The sequence below is a fragment of the Babylonia areolata genome, chromosome 4 (genome assembly GCF_041734735.1).
Source record: "Babylonia areolata isolate BAREFJ2019XMU chromosome 4, ASM4173473v1, whole genome shotgun sequence".
Classification (NCBI taxonomy): Eukaryota; Metazoa; Mollusca; class Gastropoda; order Neogastropoda; family Buccinidae; genus Babylonia; species Babylonia areolata.
In genome coordinates this window covers 40,486,603-40,512,758 of record NC_134879.1, presented here as the reverse complement: position 1 = coordinate 40,512,758, position 26,156 = coordinate 40,486,603, and the positions used below count along the sequence as shown (strand labels likewise).

At 42.9% G+C, this 26,156-nt stretch overlaps 2 protein-coding genes across 3 annotated transcripts; one reads left to right on the top strand and one right to left on the bottom strand.

Moving 5' to 3' along the window:
• Window positions 1–20: 20 nt before the first annotated feature.
• Window positions 21–14,794, bottom strand: LOC143281693 (ribosome-releasing factor 2, mitochondrial-like). The gene is made up of 9 exons (XM_076586947.1): window positions 14,462–14,794; window positions 12,796–12,924; window positions 11,791–11,871; window positions 9,264–10,069; window positions 7,312–7,584; window positions 5,176–5,343; window positions 3,367–3,553; window positions 2,665–2,831; window positions 21–1,815 (listed from the first exon to the last, which is right to left on the bottom strand). The coding sequence occupies exons 1-9, from the start codon at window positions 14,730–14,732 to the stop codon at window positions 1,546–1,548; spliced, it is 2,352 nt and encodes a 783-aa protein (XP_076443062.1). The 5' UTR covers window positions 14,733–14,794; the 3' UTR covers window positions 21–1,545.
• A 600-nt stretch (window positions 14,795–15,394) lies between these two features.
• Window positions 15,395–22,081, top strand: LOC143281692 (uncharacterized). 2 transcript variants are annotated; one of them, XM_076586946.1, is made up of 6 exons: window positions 15,395–15,472; window positions 16,383–16,592; window positions 17,573–18,342; window positions 19,835–20,051; window positions 20,913–21,045; window positions 21,879–22,081. In XM_076586946.1, exons 2-6 carry the CDS (start codon window positions 16,465–16,467, stop codon window positions 22,038–22,040), a joined length of 1,410 nt encoding a protein of 469 aa, XP_076443061.1. In that variant the 5' UTR covers window positions 15,395–15,472; window positions 16,383–16,464; the 3' UTR covers window positions 22,041–22,081. The 2 variants fall into 2 exon arrangements, with proteins under 2 accessions (XP_076443061.1, XP_076443060.1); XM_076586945.1 differs by having other exon boundaries at window positions 15,400–15,472; window positions 16,417–16,592.
• The last annotated feature ends 4,075 nt before the right edge of the window (window positions 22,082–26,156 follow it).

The following is a 26,156-nucleotide window of genomic DNA, read 5'->3' as shown; positions in this document are numbered from 1 at the left end:
GACTATTTTATTCTCAAAACACCTGTTGAACAGCAAATGATGAAAAAGGTTCATCATAAATCTGACATAAAAACAAAAAGTAGAAAAAAAGGGAAAGAAAACTGATTTATGTGCAAAAAATATTGTATCTCTCTTCATTGCTTACACACACACACATACTCACATATACACAACACACACACACATACACACACGCATATTCACATGCGCATTACATGTATGAATATCATTTTCCTCTCATCAAAATCAAAACAAAACAGAATCACATTTTCCTCATCTTCAATCAGATCACTCAATTCTCACATGTTATTGAATCACCATCATAACAATCATTACTCTTAGCAACAGCAACACAGATAGCCATCCATCCTTGTAATGTCCAGGTCTCCACAGAGGGTCATATTGTAACCTGGACACAGTGGACATGAACTGGCATGTTTTCACCCAGTTTGGAACAGACTGCTCAGGTCAGTGCCCCTCCAAGTTTCAGTTTCAGTTTCTCAAGGAGGCATCACTGCGTTTCAGAAAAATCCATATACGCTAAACCACATCTGCTAGGCAGATGCATGACCAGCAGCACAACCCAGCACACTTGAATGTCTGCATATACATTTGTGAACCTATCAGAGTGGGTTTCTTCTACAGAATTTTGCTTCAACAGAATTTTGCCAGAGGACAACACTCTTGTTGCCTTGGGTTCTTTTTTGGTGCGACAAGTGCATGCTGCACACAGGACCTCGGTTTATCATCTCATCCGAATGACTATATGCTCAGTTTGATATTCTAGTCAAATGTGGGGGTGGGATTCAAACCCAGACCCTCGCGGACTCTCTGTATTGGCAGACGAGCGTCTTAACCATTCTGCCACCTTCTTCAGCCTTTCCAATACCATCACCATGACAACTGACCACAGAACCACCTGACAGAAAAGCTGACCAGTGAAGACCCCTGGAGACTATCTATGATACACAGCAGACATGGCAGAAGAAGACTACGCAGAGTTTATGCAAAGAAATTTATTTAGAAACATTCTGTTCCAGTTTCATCATGAATCTCTTTCATTCAGCTTTCTCACACAGGAATTCGGTGGAAACTCTTGGTGTTATTGTAGACAATGATCATTCATTTGACCCACAAAGTTCATCTGTTATCAGGTCCTCTGTGTGGTGTGTGTGTGTGTGTGTGTGTGTGTGTGTGCGCGCATGCAGGTGTGTGTGCGTGCATAGGTGGGTGTGTGATCTGCTGTGTGTGTGTGCATGCGTGCGTGTGTGTGTGTGTGTGCATGCGTGCATAGGTGGGTGTGTGATCTGCTGCTCAAGCACTTGAATGTTTCTTGCTGTTTCTATTTCTGTGTGTGTTTGTATGTGTACAATGCTGTGAACAACCAATGTAAGTGCAAAAAAGAATTTATGCAACCAGTACGAATCATTCATTAACACACAGGTCTCTCAGCATCTACAGAGAATGTTGATGTTGTTTCACCACCACCAACCTCACAGCGTTCCCTGTCTTGATCACCGACCAACCAACACAAAAATCTCTGCGTCAAGACGCAGGCACAAACCCTGTCACACTCTGGATCACCTGATTCTGATCGGCTACAGCCATTGGCTGGTAGTGCGACAGCTCCATGGAGACTGTGGCGGTGCCGGAGGTGATGGTTCGGAGGTCGGTGGAGTAGCCCACCAGCTCGGCCAGAGGGGTGACAGCCTCCACCAGCTTGAGGTCCTGGCGACTGCTGACCGCGTTGACGTGACTGCGCCGCTGGGAGAGGTCCCCCAGCACTCTGTGCAGCCTGTCCTCATCCGTGCTGACCTGGGGGTTCGAACAGTCTGACTGTCACGACCAGACGGGTGAAACAATAGCCCAGTAATTAAAGCGTTGGACTTTCAATCTTAGGGTCCCCAGGTTCGAATCCCAGGTCACAGCGCCTGGTGGGTGGGTAAAAGGGTGGAGATTTCTTTTCTGATCTCCCAGATCAATAGATGTGCAGACCTGCTAGTGCCTTAACCCCCATTGTGTGTGTACGAATGCAGAAGATCAAATACACACGTTAAAGATCCCGCAATCCATGTCAGCATTTGGTGGATTATAGAAACAAGATCATACCCCACATGCATCCCTCCCTCCAACAGAGTATGACTGCCTACACAGTGGTGTTAAAATGGTCATACACATAAAAGCTCACTTTTGCATATGAGTGAACATGGGAGTCATAGCCCATGAACGGGAAAAAATAAAAACGCCTGAAAACTGGATCAGAAGCTCAATGCCTAACCTATTTTGCCACAGCACCTCATTACATGAAATTTGTGGGAGTAAAAAAACAAAGAAACCTGAGAAGAATGACAATGCCTGCAACCACTGACGTTGTTTGAGGAGTCATGTGTCTTTTAACTGATCATTACTGATGGAAGTGAGGGCGACTGCTTGTCAGCTTTTTTTTTTTCTTCGAAAAACAGTGTCATAAAGATCCATGGTGAGAATTGGGATGTATGAAAAATCATTCATATATATACATTCCCACCCCAATTTATGATATCATGATAGTAAACAAATACAAAAACAAAACCATAAAGCCAACAACAACCAAAGACACGTGGAAACATATAGGCCAATTATAAAATTTCAACAACAAAAAACCCCGCCCCCCCACCACCTTACCTCCAGCCTCATCATGGGTTCCAGGAGGTGAGGCCCAGCATCCCTGACGGCGTGGGTCACACACTGCACGGCACAGGCCGCCACCATGGCCAGGGAGGTTCCCGGCCGTGTCTGGAACTCGTGCAGCTGTACAGCCACGTGGATCAGGGGGAACCCCAGGATGGGGCCTGGCAGGGAGAGACAGGGGGGTGAGATAATTCTCTACCAACAGGGGAGGAAAAATGATGAAAACATTTGGGAATGACAGGAGGGTGAAATAATCCTCTATAAACAGACAAAGAAAATTATGAATACATTTGAAGGCACAAACAACTGTTACATAAATGAACAAACTTAAAGTATTCAATTCTACAGAGACTCCATAAAAGAAAAGTAGCTGTGTTGTGTTCATATATCTCGATTATGTATGGATACATCATGGGGTAAATATTTGTTGTTGTTGGTGTTGCTGGATGTAGTGTGTTTTTGTTCTTCTTTTGATATTGGGGGGTGTGGGGGGAGGCAGTTGAGGGCAGGGAGAGGCTTCCCTTGCACTGATTGTTTTACTTGACTGCACACACACACACACACACACACACACACACATATATACACCTACACAGGCACAAGAATCACCAACTCTCAACCCCGCCCACCAAAAAAATCTTCACAAAAAACTAAACCAATTAAACTCTAAAACAAAATGCTTTCCCACAAACACACCATTAGCGAGAGCAGAGCGGACGCCGTTGTTCAGCGCCTTCAGCTGGGGAGGTCGCAGGTAGTGGATGGGGTTGTCAGGTGAGGGCACCACCTCCACCTGTCGGAACTGCCTCACCTGGGGGTCAGGGTGCACCGACATGCGCAGGTGGACAAAGTGACGCTGGTCCCCCACTGACTTGTCCAGAACCTGGAAAACACGGCAACAACTCATGGTCTGGGAAACACGGCAACAATTCATGGTCTGTAAAAACACAGCGACAATTCATGGTCTGGAAAACAAGGCAACAATTCATGGTCTGTAAAAACACAGCGACAATTCATGGTCTGGAAAACAAGGCAACAATTCATGCTCTGGAAAACAAGGCAACAATTCCTGGAAAATGCAGCAATAATTCATGGTGTGGAAAACGCAGCAATAATTCAGGGTTTGGGAAACAGCAATAATTCATAGTCTGGAAAACACGGCAACAATTCATGGTCTGGAAAATGCGGCAATAATTCATTGTCTGGAAAACAAGGCAACAATTCATGGTGTGGAAAATACGGCAATAATTCATTGTCTAGAAAACAAGGCAACAATTCATGGTGTGGAAAATACGGCAATAATTCATTGTCTGGAAAACAAGGCAACAATTCATGGTGTGGAAAATGCGGCAATAATTCATGGTTTGGAAACACATAATTCATGGTGTGGAAAATGCAGCAATAATTCAGGGTCTGGGAAACAGCAATAATTCATGGTGTGGAAAACGTGTGGAAAACACAGCAATAATTCATGGTGTGGAAAACGTGTGGAAAACACAGCAATAATTCATGGTGTGGAAAACGTGTGGAAAACACAGCAATAATTCATGGTGTGGAAAACGTGTGGAAAACACAGCAATAATTCATGGTGTGGAAAACGTGTGGAAAACACAGCAATAATGGAAACACAGCAATAATTCATGGTGTGGAAAACGTGTGGAAACACAGCAATAATTCATGGAGTGGAAAACGTGTGGAAAACACCGCAACAATTCATGGTGTGGAAAACACAGCAATAATTCATGGTCTGGAAAACATGGCAACAATGCACGGAGTGGAAAACCCGGTAACAATTCATGGTCTGGAAAACGCAGCAATAAAACAATTCATTGTCTGGAAAATGCGGCAACAAAACAATTCATGGTCTGGAGAACACGGCAACTATTCATAGTCAGTTTCAGTTACAGTTTCTCAAGAAGGCATCAATGCGTTCAGACAAATCCATATACGCCAAACATCTGCTAGACTGATGCCTGACCAGCTGCATAACCCAGTGCGCTTAGTCAGGCCTTGAGTGCATGCAGAGTATATATTTGTGTACCTGTTAGAGTGCATTTCTTATTAAGAATTTTGCCAGAGGACAACACTCTCATTGCCATGAGTTCTTTTTCAGTGCTCCAAGTCCAAGTGCTTTCTGCACAAAGGGACCTCGGTTTATCATCTCGCCCCAAATGATGAGACATTCAGTTTGAACTTTTATGAAAGGGTGAGAGTGGGATTCAAAACCAGGCTCTCACAGACTCTCTGTAATGGCAGATGAGCGTCTTAACCATTCTGCAACGTTTACTCCACTACACAAAGAAAGGGCACTATACAAATGTACATCATTATCATCATTGTTATAAACTTTGTGACATGGATGTGGACGGCTGGGAAGTGGCACTGAACAGTTTAGAGTTACACATGTGTGTAACTGACTGGTATGAAAGCGCATTGATTTGTCTCTGTACAAGATTTAGCTCTACATAAATACTTATCATTATTGTCATTATTACTGGCACTGACCTCTGTGACGTCAGCAGGGAGGGAGATGGCTTCGCGGTACGCGATCTGCAGGGGACCCAGGTCGGCCTCTATGCCGTACTCCTTCTGGATGCGGGAGTGAACAATGTCCAGGTGCAGCTCCCCCATCCCTGACAGCACTGTCTGCCCTGTGTCCCCATTCACCTCCACCTGGGGGGATAGACAGGTAACCTCAGGTGTGTGTGTGTGTGTGTGTGTGTGTGTGTGTGTGTGTGTGTGTGTGTGTGTGTCCAATCCCCGACAGCACTGTCGCCCTGTGTCCCCGTTCACCTCCACCTGGGGGGATAGACAGGTAACCTCAGGTGTGTGTGTGTGTGTGTGTGTGTGTGTGTGTGTGTGTGTGTGTCCCATCCCTGACAGCACTGTCGCCCTGTGTCCCCGTTCACCTCTGTGTATGTATGTGTGTGTGTTGTGTGTGTGTGTGTGTGTGTGTGTCTGTGTCTGTTCTTTAGTTTAACGTCTTTTCACTGTCAGTGATAGACGATTAAAAAAAAAAAAGAAAAGAAAAAAAGGGTGTGTGTGTGTGTGTGTGTGTGTGTGTCTGTGGAGTGTGTGTGTATGTGTGTGTTTTAGGGGGTGTACTTGTGTGTGTGTGTGTGTGAGTATTTGTGTGAGTATTTGTATGAGTGTTTGTGAGTGTGCATGTGTGCTCGTATATGTTCAAATGTTGGTGCATGTTTCATTGTTTGGGAAGAACTTTTGTGACTGTCATGATCCAGAAAAAATGACGGAACATTTGTGTGTGTGTGTTGGTGTGTGTGTGTGTGTGTGTGTGTATGCATATAATCAATAGTAGGTTTGGTTTTTTTTTTAAAAAGTCACAATGTCGCAACAATGGGCTAGTAGTTTTCCTTATTCTTCCATTACTCGATGTTGAGTCCTGTTGTGACACATGGACATACAAACATACACATGCTCACAAAGCTCACAAACATAAATGCCCACACACACACTGTCACATCTCATGACAAATCAGTTATGCGTGCATAACCCCCTCCTTGTTCACCCACCCCATCTAGCTAGAGAGCAGTGTGGGTTGTGCTGATTGCATGTAATTTTCGAGTCTCAGTCTCAGTTCAGGCTGTCACTGAACTGAGATCAGCCTCTTCTTTGTTAGTCAGTGACAAGATTCTGGGCTTTTCGCCCGCGACTGTCACAGGAAGCAGTCGTGCCTGTGGTGTTCTCTTCAGGGCTGTTTTGCCAGAGTTCTGCGCTCAGTTGTGGGGATCTTTTTCCTCCGAGTGGCTCCTGTTCTTCTGTGTTCTTGGTGTTCTGTGTACTTCCAGCCTTGTGGTATTAGTACCTCTTCTGGAAGTGTTTGCAGTATTCCCACTTCCTTGTCTAACCACTGACTTCCCTACCCTTCCACTGGGCATCCATTGTCTCCCCTTGACCTGCGTTTGACCCCCCTGGGTTTGGCGTTGTTGGTTGTCACTGCCTTCTACTCTTCCTCCACCGCCAGTGTCCGCTGGCCTGGCTGAGTCCCTGCAAGAGGTTCTACGTTTGTCCTAGTCTTCGTCGTCGTCACTTACTGTTGTTTGTTGCCATCACTCACTGTTCTTCGTCGTCGTCGACGTCACTTCATCATCGTTGTCTCTCTCCTACTCGTCTTCATCATCGTCGCACTTTGGTTCTGCTCGTCTCGTCGTCTTCATCTCCTACCCACTTCATCGTCCTCGTCGTCCTTGTGCATTGCTTTAGTGCCTCCATCGTCATCAGCGTAGTGTCTGTGTCTGTGTTTCCTGCAGTTTTTTTTCCTTCGATTGGATTAGTTTATTTTATTCGGGACACCATCTGCCTCCGCTTGGAGGAAAGTGTTCAGTCTTTTTTTTCTGGCGCCTCTTGTCATGTTATACATTGATTGATTTATTGATGTAAACTTCTGTGTTATAGTTGTTGGTTTGCTTGATCTTCGGGTTATCTCTGTGTATTTGTTGTTTATAAATGTGCTGATTAAAAATGTCTACATTTATTCTGTTATAGTCTGTGTTTGTGTTGTCGGGATGTTAGTGCTGGGTTGGGCGAGGGTTTCTAGTCCGTTCTCCTATAGAGCGTGACACACACACACATACACACACATTCCCTCCCCCCCAAACCCCCTAAACCCCCCTGTCCCACCTTCAGACTGGGGTCCTCTTTCTGCAGACACTGCAGGGCATGGTCCAGACTTTTCTGGAAGGCCAGGGAGGGGGGCTCTATGGAGCAGAAGAACACAGGCACTGGCACATTCATGCCTGCCAGGATGGGCAGCACTGCCTCCGCCTCCCCCTCACTGTCCTCCCTGCCGGAGGATTGAACTGCAGACCCCTTGTCCCGCTGGTCCCTCTCCCATGCCTTCAGGGCTCTTTTGGCCGTTGTCTGGCTGGTCGTCAGGGTGTCCCCTGTGAACGTCTGAATAATGCATCATAAAGAAGATGGTTAGCGGCGTGTGCAGTTTCAGTTTCAGTTTCTCAAGTATGCGTCGCTGCATTTGGACAGTACACTACACCACATCTGCTAGGCAGATGCCTTATCAGCAGCATAACCCAATGCACTTAGTCAGGCCTCGAGTGCATACTTATATATTTGTGTAACTATCAGAGTGGATTTCTTCTACAGAATTTTGCCAGAGGACAACACTCTCATTGCCGTGGGTTCTTTTTCAGTGCACAAGGTGCGTGCTGCACACGGGACCTCAGTTTATCACCTAATCTGAATGACTAGACACTCAGTTTTGATTTTCCAGTCAAACTTGGGAGAAAGGGTGAGAGCAGATGTGAACCCACACCCTCACAGACTGTCTATATTGGCAGCTGAGCATCTTAACCAGCTGCCACCTTCCTCCTTTTGTTCCATGGCCGAAATGGTTAGGAGTTGGACATCTGATCTTGTATTTATCAGTGATCAGGGGTCAAGGCTCCCTTTTGTGTCCATGGTAAAGACATTTTACTATGATTTTCCCTCACTCCACTCAGGTGTGAATGAGTACCTGACTTTGGCTGGGGAAGGCTAAAACAGTAGAGGGAGAAGATTGGGCCCCACCTTTCTCCACCAAGCCCCTATCTAAATGGCCGTAAGAGGCTATGTGATCTTTAACCTTAACCTGTTTTAGTGACAGATGAGTGGTTAAAGCAATGGACTTTCAATCTGAGGGTCCTGGGTTCAAATCCTGATCATGGCGTCTGGTGGGCTTGGAGTGGATAATTTTCCAATCTCCCAGCTCAGCAGATCTGGAGACCTGCCAGTTCCTGAGCTCTCTTTGTGTGTATACACATGTACAAGATCAAATGAGCATGATAACGATCCTGTAATCCACGTCAGCATTTGGTGGGTGATGGGCATAAGAACATACTTAACTTGCACACTCCTGCAAACAGTGTATGGCTGCCTGCATAGATGGGTAAATGTGGTCATGCACATAAAAGCCCACTCATACACATATTTTTATGAGTGAAGGTGGGAGTTGCAGCCCACAAATGCAAAAGAAGGAAGAGGATGGTTAATACAAACTGTGTAATATGCACAATGCAATACAATGAAATGAAATACTTCTTTTTCAATCTGACCAGAAATTATCTGTGCATCCAAAACGACCAGTCACTCAAACCACGCAGGCTCTCAGCTCACAGGCCAATCTGATGCACACAAGAACATGACAAAGGCGAAACTAAACAGTCAAAAAGTAGAAATGTAATAGATATATATATTCTAAAATCACATGCATTTTAAGAGACATTATATCATAATTAAAAACACAAAGTCTATAAAGGTATCATTGTAAATTATCAAATGAACTGCAATATCAAAATTAAAAACATAAATTTCTATACTGTAATAAAAGAGATCTCTCCTTCAAGTTGAGTAGCCAAAATCAACATGGTGATTTTTTGTTGTTGCTACATTCACTTTGCGGGATGCTGTATTTTCCTTTGGTGGTAGAAAAAAAAGCCTGACATAATATTTTTCTTCAATTGTTATAGGAGTAGCTGCAGGAGTAGCTAAACAAACACTATCATCAAGAAACATTATTCTTGATCAATGTCTCAGGTAATGTTCGTGATGAGGAAAAGCAGACCATCACCTGCACTCACCTGTTTGAGGCCTGCCACGGCCACAATGTTGCCCGCAACCGCCATTGACACATCATGAAGCTCATCAGCATACACCTGAAGGATGCGACTGCTCTTTTCTGTACTCTGACGGTTGATGTTGTACAGGGTTGCTCCACTCTTCAGAGACCCAGAGTACATCCGTAAATACGTCAGCGGCCCCCTCTGCTGATCATGGGACACTTTAAAGGCCAGCGCACACATGTCCGTACCATAGTAGTCTGCAAACCCGTACGCAATGTCTTTAGGACTGGGCAGGAAGGAAACGATCCCATCCAGAAGAGGCTGAACTCCCACATTTCTCAGAGAGCTGCCACAAAACACCGGGACCAGCTTCCGAGCAAGCGTCACTCTTCTGACCGCAGACTCCAAATCCTTGATAGAAATGTCTTCCAGCTTGACCTCCCCTAACACCAGGTCGGCAATATGCTCATCACAGTCTGCAAGCTGACCAATGAGACTGGCTCTAGCAGACAACGCCTGCTCATAAAGTTCCGTTCCGTCAGATCGGGTGAGGGGTTTGGTGGTGAAGGACTTGCCGTCTGGACTCTGGGCAGGGTTCCAGCAGACAGTGTTGAAGTGAATGAGGTCCACAACACCACTGAAGTCTCTCTCCACCCCCAGAGGGAGCTGCAGGAGGAGAGGGGAGACGCGGAGCTTGTCCTGCAGAGACTGGAGGCACTGCGTCACACTGGCGCCTCTCTTGTCCATCTTGTTGAGGTAGACGATGCTGGGCACTTTGTAGCTGGCGGCCTGTCTCCACACGGTCAGTGTCTGGGCTTCCACACCTTGATCACAACAAATCATATTGTGACAGTCTTGATCACAACAATGTGTCACAGACTTGATCACACAAAAAAAACAACAACAAAAAACCCACACTGTGACAGACTTGATCACAACAATATGCCACTGACTTGATCATAACAATATGCCACTGACTTGATCAAAACAATATGCCACTGACTTAACAATATGTCACTGACTTGATCACAACAATATGCCACTGACTTGACCACAACAAAACACACTGTGACAGACTTGATCACAACAACACGCCACAGACTTGATCACAACAATATGCCACAGACTTGATCACAACAATATGTCAGACTTGATCACAGCAATATGTCACAGACTTGAGCACAACAATATGCCACAGACTTGATCATAACAATATGTCACTGACTTGATCATAACAATATGTCACTGACTTGATCACAACAATATGCCACTGACTTGATCACAACAATATGCAACAGACTTGATCACAACAATATGTAACAAACTTTATCACAACAATATGTAACAAAACTTTCTCACAACAATATGTCACAGACTTGACAACAACAAAAATTATGAAACAGATGAGATCACAACAATATGTCACAGACTTGATCACTACAAAACATCTTGTAACAGACTTGATCAGAACAATACATACTGGAACAAAACATACTTTAACAAACTTGATCAGAGCAGAACATATTGTGAAAGACTTGATCACAACAACATGTAATGGACTTGACCACAACAAAACATGTTGTAACAGACTTGATCAGATTGAAACTTACCAGAACAAAACACACTGTAATACACTTGATCAAGACAAAACATACAGAATTTGAAACACACTTGATCAGACAAAATACATTGTTAGAGACTTGCATTGCTGTAAATGAAGCAAGCTTAAGAATATCAGTCTGAACATAAAAATCCTATCCTGTGATAGATACATTCGAACTGCAAAAACTATTTTTGTTACCCAATAATTTAAAAAAAGGAAAATGCAACACTCTGACACTGTATGTTGAAGTGTTTAATGCACAGTTTCAGAGCCTTCAGGAGTTTTTTGTTGATCAACACACAGTTTATACATCTACTTATCTTCATCGGGTGCACTGTTTATGAAAGATCATGAAATTGCATACATGTGTGTGTGTATGCACTTGTGTCTGTGTGTCTGTATTTGCATCTGTCAACCTGTGCCTGTACACACACACACACACACACACACACACACACACACACACACACTATGCATGTTTGTGTTTGTCAGAATGATGACAAGAAAAGAACAAACAAACAAAAAAAACCAACATACATGCATGTTTGTGACTTGCACCCAGTGGAGCAACCCAATATTTGACCATCTGAGTAAGCATCAAAAGGAAATTTTTTTCCTAAAATTACATTTATCTAATATACTTTCCAGCACAAGTGGGTCACGGTAAACTATGTTTAGTTAAAACCAGGTTTACATTCTCAGTTATTTTTGCTTAGAATGTTATATGTGTATATCAATGTGTTTTTTTGTGGTTTTTTATGTTGTTTGTTTTTGTTTTATTTTCCTATTGTTACTATGTTTTTGTCAGATTTGTCTTTTCTCTTTTCCCAATAAATGTATTTATTCATTTATGTCTTCATGTCAATTGTCCATGTGTTATAAAAATGGGAAAATGAAAAAAGCTTAAAAAAAAAAAAAAAAATTTAAAAAACCAGGTTTTACCTGCAGACGCATCCAGGATTGCCACAGATCCATCCAACACTCGCAGGGCTCGTTCCACTTCAATTGTGAAATCCACATGACCTGTCAACACACAGTTTCATTCATATTCAGTATTCTGATTTGTGCATGTTTCTTTTTCCGTTTCTGTTTCTCAGTGAGACGTCACTGCGTTTAGACAAATCCATATATGCTACACCACATCTGCTAGGCAGATGCCTGACCAGCAGCATAGCCCAGCATACTCGTCAGACCTTGAGTGCATGCACCTATATTTGTGTACCTATCACAGTGGATTCCTTCTAAAGAATTTTGCCAGAAGGCAACATTTTTGTTACAAATCTCAGTGCGCCATGTGTCTGCTGCACACAGGAACTTGGTTTATTGTCTCATGCCAATGACTAGATGCTCAGTTTGATTTCCAGTCAAACTTGGAATCAAACCCACACCCTCATGGACACTGTATTGGCAGATAAAGGTCATCCATTCTGCCACCTTCTTCATCATTTGTGCATGAAATGTTGAGAACAGAAAAAAAAAAACCTGAAAAAACTTTGGAAAGAATGAAGATGTTATCATTCATGCATTTATTTTCTAAAATGCCAGATCTCCCTGTTCTCTCACTAATGCTGTTCCCACTTTGTCTTCTAAACCCACTCACACTAGTCCACAGCAATAATCTTTTAAACTTAAAACATGTGGAAAATTCAATAAACAAAATGTTGAGAAAGAGAGAGAGGGGAGAGAGGGACTGTGAGAGACAGAAAGAGAGAGAGAGACAGGGAGAGAGCGAATAAGAATGATATATATATACATATATATGTATATATAATGAGGGAATTTCCATGAATCTGCCTATTTGTTTCTCAACAATTCTGCCTACATGTTTCTCAACAATTAATTTGATAAGTACCACCTCAGGTAAAGCAATGGAGTCAAAACATTCACAGTTCAAGATCACCAATTCATCATTAACGCAGGACTCTGACAGGAGGCAGGCACAATTACCAGGTGTGTCGATGAGGTTGACCTTGTGGTGATTCCAGTGAAAGGTGATGGCGGCAGAGTTGATGGTGATGCCTCTGTCCCTCTCCTGCTCCATGTAGTCCATCACTGTGTCACCGCGATCAACACTGCCTGTAACAACATGCGTTTGATGTCTTATCTAATGTATGGCACTCATACAACTTAATGACACAAGAGAGAAAGGGTATGAAACAAAACTGTATTTCTCAGCCAATCTTCGTTCCATGCAACAACTAGTATCAGCAGCCCGGATCTCTAAGCATGCACAAATAACATGGGATACAAATCATTATACTTTCATTTTCTATGTATGGACATCACAATGCACTGGCTGACCCTGACAAAGAGTAGACACACGCATGGCTCTATTTCTAATCTATGTTTGGTTGTTTTGTTCTTTTTTTAGTCTGTTTATTGCTGTTTTTCTCTTTTTTTTTTTTTTTTGTTTGTTTGTTTGTTTGTTTTTTTAGGTGAGGGGGATGGGGGAGCAGGGGAAGAAAGGAGTTTGGGGGGCCTTTCTGAAGATTTTCTCAAATTTCCTGTATGATTCTTTTCCTTCCTTCCTTTTATTTATTTATTTTTTAACTTAACAAACATACAGCTCATGGAGCATCATCTCCTAAATCTGCCCCCCACCCCCCATCCCCCTGTTGTTTATGAGGTCTTTTGTTATCAATAGTGCCTTAGCAATGTTTTTTTTTTTTTAATGACAACATACAAATGATGTCTTTTGTAAATAACAGCACTTCATCAACTTTTTTATGACAACAAACAAATCTTATAAATAATACATACAAGGAATGTAGTATGTACTATTTCATTGTCACCATGCATGTTTGTGTGTATGTGTTATTGCACAAAATGTTCATGCAAACACACACACACACACACACACACACACACGTGTGTGTGTGTGTGAATTTGCTGATTTTCTGTCATGGTTAGTGCTAGTTGGTGCATGCTGGGTATTTTTATGTTTCTATAATCCTCTCAGAACTGACTTGGTTTTCAGAATCTTTAAGGTGCATAACTGATCTCCTGAATGCATATGCACATAATGGGGATTCAGGCACTTGCAAGTTTGCAAAAATGCTGACTGTGGAGACTGGAAAAATCTCCACCCTTCACCCACCAGGTGTGTTGAAACCCCGGATCAAACTCATGACATGTGGGTGAGAATCAAGTGCTGTAACCATTTGGCCAAAGTACATGTATGTGCATATACAGTCTATGTATAAACTCAGGTATAGTAAATATGTTGACTGGCCACAAGAAAAAATGATGAAGATATACTTTGTGCCCTGTACCCATGTCATGTCCACTGTATTACTTATGTATGCATGATGATGATGATGATGATGATGGTGATGGTGGTGGTGATCTTCTTCTTTCCCTTCTCTACCGTCTTCATCATAGTGAAGATTCTGTTGATTATAATGGGGGTTTGCCTGTTGTTTGAGTCACTTATGGTACAGTTTGCTGGGTGGTGATGGTGGTGTGTGCGTGTGCGTGTGTGTGTGTGTGTGTGTATGTTTTTGCCGTTTGGTATGTGCATACATGGGCACTCTGCATTTTGAACTAAACTCCTGTTGAAAATGAAAGTGGAATAAATGCTCAAGAACACAAACCAAAATGCGCTTTTAAATACCTAAACGCCTCGAAAATCCTGAATAATACAGCATCCGTTCTGATGTAGTTGTTTTCCCAGCATCAATGTGAGCTATGATGCCAATGTTCCGAATTGCTTTCATGTGTTCATGTTCGGCAGATCTCAAAGTCGAAAGTGCACGACATGCAACCTCGGGAGAACGATAGACATTTCTCCAGCCCATGTTGAGAGCAGCCCGATCACAATGGTGCAGCCGCATGATGACCCATTTATGCCACCCGCTGCACCCAACAATGCGATTACGGAACATATTTAGTGTTGTTTAGTTTAGAAAGATTCTCTGCAAATGTTCACTGCATGGAGGCTGCCATGTTTGACCTTCAAAACAGGAAGTTCAAACTTGATCTAAGGGCCTTAACTCGCGGATGACCCCCCCCCCCTCTCCCAAACTACAACTAATAATAGTAGTAATAATAATGATACTAATAAAGGAACTACATCCCTGTTTTACAACTAAGTGTTTCTCCCGACGCAGTTTCAGTTTTTCAGTTTCAGTTTCAAGAAGGTGTCAAACCGTGATCCATATGCGCCACACCTCATCTGTTATAAGAACAACAACAGCAAGATCACTCTGATCAGGCATTGTCAGCACACCCAAAGTTTCAAGTGTATAAAACATTGACATAAAAACTAGTCATGATGATTACGATGCTGATGATGATGTTGATGATGATGGTGATGACGATGATGATAACAATAATAATGTACATTTATAGAGCGCCCTTTCTCTTTAAGATGATGAGGAGGAGGAGGATGATAATGATAATGATGATGATGATGATTGTGAACATTAACATTACCTTGATGCACTGATCTTGCATTTCACAAAAAACACTAACAGTCTATTGTCGATAAGAGTCGTAAGCGTTATTACAGCACGTCGTGGTATGTTTGGCTAACAAAGTAGTAAAAAGTCACTTCAGTTTTGCAGACAGTTTCGTTTTCATGCAAACAGCACAGCCTGCAACAGGCGGAATCCGGACAGACAAGGTATGTTATTATGTGATTAATTCTTAGTCAGATGAAGAAGTCGGACCAGAAATAATTCGTCTCGTCATACTGAAGATTAGAACTGTCACCGTATTGTGAAAATGCGCGGGAGAAGGTCAGGAAGGCGGGTCAGACCATCAGGTAACTTCAGAAGGTAGTGGGAGGGAGACGGAGGGATGTGGAAGAATGAAGTTGGGGTTGAAGTGGTATCGGAACAGTTTGGAGTGGACGGGGTGGGTGAAAGTATTCCAGCAGACATTTGCTGGGCATGCCTCAAAATTCAATCTTCGCAAAAATCTGCTTTCATCAAGAACCAAAACATTTTCCCATCTGCCAATTATTTTCTGATAACCATGTGCACAGGCTGTGATCACTGTATTACAATATTGGTCAAACTGCCCGAATGTGTAACAACTGGTGCAGAATCATCCGCTTAACAATCAGCCTTACTCTTCTCATGCTCTTCATGAATTGGTATGTCTTCATCATGCAGAATCATCCTCTTAACAATCAGCCTTACTCTTCTCATGCTCTTCATGAATTGGTGGTATGTCTTCATCATAAAAAGATGTGCATTACATATAGCCTAAACAAAGGAATCTTGAAGTGAAAAAAAAGCATATTCAGGTATACTGCTGATGATCTTAAATGGCATGATAAAATAGCTGATTAAACACACATACACACACACACCTTGTACACACACACACACACACACACACACACACACACACACTCACCTGTCTATATTCTGGTAGTCCTCTTGCTCTCGCTCTGTTACACACACACACACACACACACACACACACACACACACACCTGTACATTCTGGTAACTGAAACTAGTATAAGGCTTTCACATGAAGTAAGACAAACAAACAGTGCAGAATGCCATGTTGTATCCTTCTCAGGTGCTGTGATTTCAGTTCTCTGCCTTTCTTCCAGACCAGTTGATGCGCTGTCAGACACTCAGACCAGCCTTCCACAGCAGCCATGAGTTTGATCAGCATGCGGACATTTGTCGCCAGGACAGGTGCCAGTGTGAACTGCACCAGTTTACCATGGAATCACTTTCAGCGCTGGTTTGCCACGAAACAGAAAAAGGTGTCAGACATTATCAGGTGGGTTTTTGTCATGATGCGGATTAATCTGGTGACAGTTCTTTTTCTTCCTGTTGTTTACCCTTAATTCTGCACATGAAGTCCCTGGGGTGCTGCACTGAAGAACTGATCGCCAGATTCCTTCAGGTCTGTCAGTAGTGTGTCAAAGCCTGGGTCTCTGCAAATGGTTTCCCCATTCATACCGCAATGTTGTCAGGCCATCGCTTTCTTCTATCCTATCTTCTCTGTCCGTAACAGTTGTTTTGAGGATTGTTTTAGTGAGGCCACTGGATCTCTCATGCAGCATGTCTTGGGCAATAAGTCAAATTTGGCAGAGCCCATCTCTCTCCAGACTGGATTTTCTTGTTGGATCTACTCCGCAAATGCAACAGGTGGTACTGGGTTACATGGTACCGGTAGAAAAGGAGATCCTCTGACCGGCCCTGGAACAATAGTAATACTAATAGCAGAACAGAGAACACAGAGGGAGGCAGGCATGTGTCTGCCAATATGCATAAACTGTTACATTTATGCACTCATAGATATACACAATTTGGTTTGATAAAGGCATGCATGGATGCATATTCTTGCATTTGTCTTTGCATATTGACTGTTAGAACAGCTGAGCAGCTCTAATCACTCACGTTTGTGTATGGTAGTCGCACTCACAATTTATGATCACAGGTTTGATTTGTGTCGCTTGACATGCATTAATTATATATTTAATTTAATGATAATAATCTCTCTCTCTCTCTCTCTCTCTCTCTCTCTCTCTCTCTCTCTTTCTTTCTTTAGGCCATTTCCTCTCTAATCAGTCTGCTTATCAGGCTGATCTGTTGTCTTTTTTCCTCTGTCTGTCTGTCACTGTGATTCTGTCTCATGTATAACAATGCATTAGTGAATCATTCAGTGAATATTGTGTTATGAAAATCATCCAGAACTTGTACTTGCATTGTAATATCAGACATAGCATTTCACAATAAGGTTTACTCTTTCAACAGGTGGAACCTAGAAAACAAGATGCTGTATGGATCAAAGCAAACTGTCACGAAAAAGAAAACACCAGAGATGGACTCGATCAAAGGGACCAGGAATCTGTCACAAACAGACAGAGAAATCAGCCCAAAGACCAGAACTGCAAAAGCAAGGACAAGTCCAAAAACTGGGAAGAAAGAAGAGGCGAAAATGACATCAGCCTCAGAAGCAGCAGGTTCAGCAAATTTCTCACAGACAGAAAACTTGACCGAGTGGTGGGACGAAGAAAAAACAGCAACAGACAGGAATAAGAGTGATATGTTTCATATAGAGAACGCATACTATAATCAGTTAGTGGATAGTGGAAAATGTTTCGAAGGTTCAGAAGACACATCTGCATCTTGGGACTCTGACAGTAGAAACGGTGTTGATATACCTCAACTACTGCCTATTCCTCAAGGGAAAAATGCTCCACACAAGACTGGGACTGCGTCCGGTCTGAAAAGCTCCAGCTCACAGAAATCACCCAAAGTGAGTGGTGCCACTTCTTTGTCAAACTTTAAAGCAGTTGATTTCATTCAGCAGTTTCCTCTACTTTCTGCTCAGTCTGCAGAGATGCAGGCTTCAGTCCAAGAGTTTCGCAGCTTTGTGGAATCCCTGAACCTGCGTGTCCTTCCCACTGTCAACACCGTTTTGAACAAGACGCGTACGGACCTCAGCAGCTTCTTCCTGCAGAGGTGGCGTGAGAAGATGATCAGCGAGCTCGGAGAGGCAGGGTTCAAGAAACACCAGGAAGGTGAGGCAGACAATGTAGTCAAAATGTATGTGCATGTGTGTGTACACCATTTGAACATGGAAATCATATCCACTATGTCCAGGGCTCGGTATAGGAAGGATTGACGGGTGCAACAGGCAAGTGTTTAAAGTGTTGGACGTTCAATCTGAGGGTCCTAGGTTCAAATCCTGGTCATGGTGCCTGGTGGTTGAAGGGTGGAGATTTTTCCAATCTGCCAGATCATCAGATGTGCAGACCTGCTTGTGCCTGAACCCCCTTCATGTGTATACACATGCAGAAGATCAGATACACAAGTATCCTGTAATGCATGTCAGCATTTGGTGGGTTATGGAAACAAGAACACACACAACATGCACCCCCTCTCCCCTTGCCTCTGAAAACAGAGTGTGACTATCTACATGGCAGGGTTAAAAATGGTCATACAAGTTAAAGCCCACTTGTGTATGCGAGTGAACTTGAGAGTTCCAGCCCACGAATGAAGAAGAAGAAGAAGGTATATGAAGGTGGGACCCAATCCTTTCCTCCTGCCATTTTAATCTTCCCCAGTCAAGTACCCTTTCACATATGGGTGGAGTGAGGAAAATTTGAGTAAAGTGCCTTTCTCAAGGCACAACACCGTGCCGAAACAGGGCCTTGAACCCTGATCACTGGTGAACACTGGATCAGTGTCTGAATCTGCCATGCTGCCTTCTCCATACACTTCCCTCGTGCAAATGCTATATTGTGATTTGCATATGTTTCTTACACTTATAAATGTGTGCCAATTTGTGTGTGTGTGTGTGTGTGTAAGCCTTTACTTGCTTTTTGCTGTATTTTCTTACCAGTTACACATTGTTTTGATCTGATTCACTTTCAGAGAAAACAAGGATGAATTTCCAAATCTTATGTTCTTTGATAGCAGTTGAAGTGGCATGTGTATGATTGATTTAATTGTTGCACATTTATGTGTATTGTAAAGAAGAAATGCAGTAGAAACCACATATGTGTGACATGCATTCAGAACATAACTTGTATTCATGCAACATGGTTTAAAACAATGTAGACTCGACAGGATGATTTGGCCTGACGAGCACAGTAGGTTTATTTACAGGTAAGACATCTGCTATATTTCTCCTGTGAGACACTGGTATTTGGTCTATTTTTTCTTCTTCTTTTTTTCCAAAATTAAATTATGGCATCAAGTTGTAGCAGACTATAAAATGTGGTACATTGTGATAGTCTGCATGCTGTGAGGAAAATCAAAACTGTATGTAAGAATGTCTGTGCTTGTGTGCATGCACACGTATGCATTTATCTTATATATTTACACACGTGTGTATGCACATATATGCATTATCATATATATGTACAAAATCACATATATACATGCATATGTAATTGATTAATTGAACAAGTCATACATACATTGTAATTGATTAATTGAACAAGTCTGTGCTCGTCCAAGAACTTGAATCTAGAATTAATAAATCTGAAATTATTTTCTCTTCCCCAGCCACCATTTGGCAGGGAGTCAACCTGCATGCCTGTGTACAGCAGTACCTGTCTGGAGTGCCGCTGGCTGACATCCAGGTGCAGGAGAGCAGCAGGGGACACTGGGACAGCCTGTCGTCCGTGCTGCCTGACGTGACAGAGGTGCAGGCGCTGGAGACCAGTGTCTCCCACCCTTGGCTCTGCTACAAGGGCACCTTTGACTGCATCGCCAAGTATCAGTACGTAGCAGTGGGTGTGGATTTTTTTTTTAAGCGATATGGGGACGGGGCTTGGGGGTCATGGGGAACGGTGGGAAGGGATAGGGGATGTGGTTTTCAACAATGTCCAACCCCACTTAAACTGACAGTGCCAGTGCTTGACTACATCATTTGATTGAACATCCTCCCCATAAGTCTCTTTCATCTCATCAAATGTCTCCCTTTGTGTGCGGCCTCTCAAGTTCTGAAACTTGATGACCATTCTGCATTCAACTGACTGCATTATCACACTTTATAGCACCTGTAAAAGAGAAACTGTGAAGAGTTCAGAGATGCAAGTTTACACGTGAACAATAGAGATATGTATTATTATACATGTGCAGTTTCAGCCTCCTGCAATAAACAGAAGTAAGTCAGGGAAAATCGTTTCTGAACATTCTTTGTATACATATATGATATTGCAATAGCTGTGGTTAGAGCTTTGGACCTTCAATCTGAGGGTCAAGGGTTCAAATCTTGGTAACTGCGCCTGGTGGTTAAAGGGTGGAGATTTTTCCAATTTCCCAGGTCAACATATGTGCAGACCTGCATGTGCCTGAACCACCTTTATCTGTACACGCATGCAGAAGATCAAATACACACATTAAAGATCCTGTGATCCATGTCAGCGTTCGGTGGGTTATGGAAACAAGAACATACCAAGCATGCATACCCCTGAAAACGGAGTATGGCTGCCTACATGGTGCGGCAAAAAGAGTCATACATCCAAAAGCCCTCTCGTATACACACGAGTGAACATGGGAGTTGCAGCCCACAAACGAAGAATAAGAAGAAGCTATATATAATATATTTGGGCATGACTGGTGGATTATGTGTGTGCAGAAACACTCTGTATGTCATCGACTGGAAGACATCCAGCAAGCCCAAACCGTTGCTTAGCAACCTGTACGACAACCCTCTGCAGGTGGTGGCTTACATGGGGGCCATCAACCTCACCTCAGATCTGACTGACAAGGTATGCTTCAGTTTCTGGTTCAGTTTCAAGGTGTCAAAGCATGGTGACTGATCCTTATACACCACAATCTGCTTTCAAAAAAAAAAAAAAAGAATGAAAAATAGATGTACACAAAATATTTGTTCATACACACACACAAATAATAAATTGCAACAAAAAAAATCCAGTTTGACTAAATGACACGGGTAACAAATGATGAATACCTAAGTGCAGCTCTCAGTTTTTCTTCACCTAGGTAGGCAGCCTGTTCTGCAAATGACTCAGTGAAGCATTTAGAGCTTGGTCTCTGACCGAGGATAGGCTCTGTATATAAGTATCCATATCAAAAACCAAGGTTCCTCAGCCAAGAGGTGAACTGCCCCTCACTGTGTGTGCAGAGATGCCAACCCCTATCAAGTGTTTCTAGGAACATTCAGGAAATTTGGTAGGAACATTTTGAATTTGGAAGGAACACTTGGACTCCGAGCCACACCAGCAAACATACATTTTATCTACAAGGCATACAAACACTTGAGCTTACCAGCAACACATAACAGCTACGATTAAGCTGATTGGTCCAGTCAGTGCTGTTTCGTTGTAAACACGCACGCGATTAGCTGAGCATCATCACGTGAAACCAAGGTTAGTAGTGACTGCCCCTGGTCTCATGATCGATTGGTGTAGAGTGTCTGGGTAATGTTAGGACAGGAAAGCATATGACCATGCTATGTAGTGGAAAATGAACTCGTTGGGAACAATTTTAACTCTGGCATAACGTGGGAACAAACTGTGATTGAGCGTAACAAAATAACGGGGAATTCATAACAGTTGGCATGTGTGTGTGTGTGTTGCAGTGCGGTGTGATCAACCAGGCAGCTATCGTGGTGGCCTACACCAATGGGGAAGCGGCCCACGTTCACCGCCTTCAGCCTGCCCTGTGCCAGCACTACTGGGGGGAATGGTGCCAACGCCTGCATCAGTACTGGTCGGGGGTGGCAGCACAGAAAGGGGTGTAGGGAGATGGAAACAGATTCTGCCAGCACTATTGGGTGGGGGGTCGGGGGGTGTCAACGTCTGCATCAGTACTGGTCAGCTGTGGCCACAGAGAAGGGGGTGTAGGGAGATGGAAACATGCTACTGGGGGTCAGGGTGTGTGTGTGTGTGGGGGGGGGGGGGGTGTCAACGTCTGCATCAGTACTGGTCAGCTGTGGCCACAGAGAACGGGGTGTAGGGAGATGGAAACATGCTACTGGGGGTCAGGGTGTGTGTGTGTGTGGGGGGGGGGGGGGGGTGTCAACGTCTGCATCAGTACTGGTCAGCTGTGGCCACAGAGAAGGGGGTGTAGGGAGATGGAAACATGCTACTGGGGGTCGGGGTGTGTGTGTGTGGGGGGGGGGGGGGGGTCAATGTCTGCATCAGTACTGGTCAGCTGTGGCCACAGAGAACGGGGTGTAGGGAGATGGAAACATGCTACTGGGGGTCAGGGTGTGTGTGTGTGTGTGTGTGTGGGGGGGGGGGGGGGGGTCAACGTCTGCATCAGTACTGGTCAGCTGTGGCCACAGAGAACGGGGTGTAGGGAGATGGAAACATGCTACTGGGGGTCGGGGTGTGCGTGTGTGTGGGGGGCGGGAGGGGGGGTGTCAACGTCTGCATCAGTACTGGTCAGCTGTGCCAGCACAGGAAGGGGTGTAGGGACATGGAAACACCTGTGGTGTCAACGTTTGCATCAGTCCCACAGACTCCCTAGCTGAAACTGTAGTGCGTCCTCTCATTTTAGAGAGTCAGGGATGCACATATGTGCGTTAACAGAAGCTCTGGAAATAGAGAAGAAAAAAAATAAAGACTGACAGACAAGTAGAAACACTGAGGAGAAATCAAACTACCAGTATGGTTTTTGTCTCTCTAAGTGAAACAGTGGAGTATTTTGTTTCTGCTGAAAAGGAAGGGAATTATGTTACAAGTTGTGAACACTGCAGAAAACTGCACAAGTATTCTATCTCCCTATCTTACATGTTTGTTTGTTTTCTTGTGAAACAAGTAATGACTTCTCTCACTGTGTGGATGTATACAATGCCAGTTATCTGTCACTGAACTGATATGAAAGCATCAATATCTTTTTAATGTAATAAAGTAAAGAATATTCAGTTTACAAGTTTGTGTTGGACTACTTGCAGTGTGCGTTTATGTGACTGAACCGTGACAGTCTTTTTTGCAATATATGTCTGTCTTTTATGGTTTTCTCACATTGATCTCAAATCTTTCAGGGCTGTATTATCTCAATTCTTTCTGTCTGTCAACTAAAAAAATGTTCTCTTTTTATGCTCTTTATGGATGTAACAAAGAGTTAATCTTGTAATTGTTTCTTACATTCATCATATCAATTTCTGTGAGAGGGTGAGTTGGGACGCTTCATGGGTGGCCAACTAGTGTAAGGTCTGTCAACTAAAAAAATGTTCTCTTTTTATGCTCTTTATGGATGTAACAAAGAGTTAATCTTGTAATTGTTTCTTACATTCATCATATCAATTTCTGTGAGAGGGTGAGTTGGGACGCTTCATGGGTGGCCAACAAGTGTAAGGCTTCATGTACCTAGTTAATTAATGGGTTGAACAATTGTTGTCTGCACTGTTGATTTCCTTTCTTAAAGTTTTGCGCATTTTATAAATTTTAGGAATTCATCGATTGTGCCATATGTGTGTGCAGCACTCTGATAGCATGTTATTACAAACATTACATGGCACACGGCAGTTCACCCTCTTCCGAAATCGCATGTTTATTCATGGCTTCTTTATATCATGCATGTGGCCTACTGCCTAACCTGTTCAGCCACAGAGCGCGCTTCATGCGGTGCGCTGTTTCTAGGTCACAACTTTGCCTGACTATTGCAGTCTTTTGGCTGTGCATTTATGTGTTGGATTGCTTGTGTTTGAGTTTCTATAAAAAGTGTGCATCAGTGTACAACTTTGCCTGACTATTGCAGTCTTTTGGCTGTGCATTTATGCGTTGGATTGCTTTTGTTTGAGTTTCTATAAAAAGTGTGCATCAGTTTTTTTGTGGAAAAAAACCAGCGAAGATTCTAGCTCCAGGTGTTTTCTTTCGCCTGACAAAAGCTGGTGTCTGCAGCACGTATGTGAGTGACTTAATTACCTGACGATTTAAGGTCTATGTGAGGCAGGTCAGACAGATGCTACACACAGGGAGCTGAGTCATAGCAGTGAGCTGGTGGTGACGTGTATAGTATAATCATTCCAGTTAGTGGCGTCGCAGAAGAAAGTCACATTTAATATTTAGAAAAATAAAAAGAGTAAAGAAACATAGCAACAGTAATAGCAGCAGCATTAGGTGTAGTTGTAATTGTGGTGGTAGTGGAAGCGGTAGTCAAAGTAGTAGTACTTTTCATAGCAGTTTTGATCAGCTCAAGTGTGTGTGTGTGTTGGAGGTGGTGGTGGTGGAATGTAAATAAACAATTTGTTTAATCTGAAGATACACATCCTTATGAACTTTTTATATATGGTATGATATGCTTCCAGATATAAAAATATTCCAAAATTAAGCTTTTTATTATTGTAAGTTACCGTATAACACATTTCTATATATAACATTTGGAAATAATGTGCAGATGGGTGTTGGGTTGTAACAGGAGGAAGGTGGAATAAGAGCAGATTAAAGCAAAGCTTTAAACACAGGTTATAGATCACAATGAACACAGGTGTTGTGTGGATGAAACATTTATGTTTTGAACAACAGTGAGTTCAGAAGTCTATACCTGATGTGCCAAAGCAGTTGTTAGGATCATGTATGGTGCTGAGACTGTCAGAGAGCCAGTTGTCAGTGAGTTTTTTCAACACTGTGATATGTCAGTGGAGTAACTACATAATCAACATCTTAAAATGGCTCCATTTGGTGAGTACAATAATGCATGCATGTGTTGTGTGTGTGTGTGTGGTCTACTGTCATTTCATGTGCATATGCCTCATGTTTGTGTGTGTGTGTGTAAATATATGCATGTTACAAGCACTTCATGTCTATGGCATGCAACATGCACAACATTATTTCTTTATAAAGTAAATGGTATAATAATGATGATTCCAAATGCTTGTTACAAGCATTCCACATACAAAGCATGCTACAAGCACCTCAAATGTTTTGTTTTTTTTGTTTGTTTTTTGTTTTTGTTTTTTTGGTGTTAATGTGTGAGTATTACATTCTTCTCTCTCTCTCTTTCTCCACCCCTTCCCCCCTTTCTCTCTAACTTTTTTTTTTTTTTTTTTTTTGTTCTGTACAAATGTGCGTTAGTGCTTTGTCATCCATTTTCACCAATGTTTTCCATATTTCAGCATGTCACTTTTTGGAACCTGTTAAAAAAAACAATTACACTCACCTCTCCCTCCCTAAAAAAAAAAAAAAAAAAAAAGTGGCAAATTTCAGCTTGCACAATGTACAGGAATATATAGTCATGTGTGTTGGGAGGGGGGTGGGGTGATATAAATATAAAAGGTGTGTGCGCGTGCGTGCACGCGTGTGTGTGTGTTAAGCAGTGGGAAGGGGATGTATTATTGAGTTTGGTTTACTGTCATGCTTGTTATCTCTATGATGTATCACATACTTCACCAAACTTAATTTATCTTATCAGGATCATGTATTTATTCTGATACTGATATATAATGTACTGGTATGTATATAAATGCATGTGTATATAATTATGAATATGTATACACGTGTATATATGTATTGTTCTTGTGTTGTGTTTTGCTTGTGTGTGTGTGTACATATATATGTACACACACACACACACAGATTCCCTCATGTGAATGCAAATATTCACAGACACACCACACTGGCACCGTTGTGTGAGTGTGAGTGTGAGAACTTGTGTGTGGGATGCCACAATTACTGTAGGCGACTATTCCCTCTCTCCTTCCCTACTCAAGCCCCTTCTCAGCAGGTGGCCTGTGGCCAGTTCAGTGGCATGCAGCATGTTATTTAGCTAGTCCCATTCTACAGCGCGCTAAGCATGGCTGTACTCTGTGCAAGTCGTTTTTCTGTTCTGCGGCTGCGGGTTATTCCTTGCGTCTGGAGTTACCTGGGCTTCAAGCTGTTTCGTTACTTCAGATTTTCGTCTTCAGATAAGT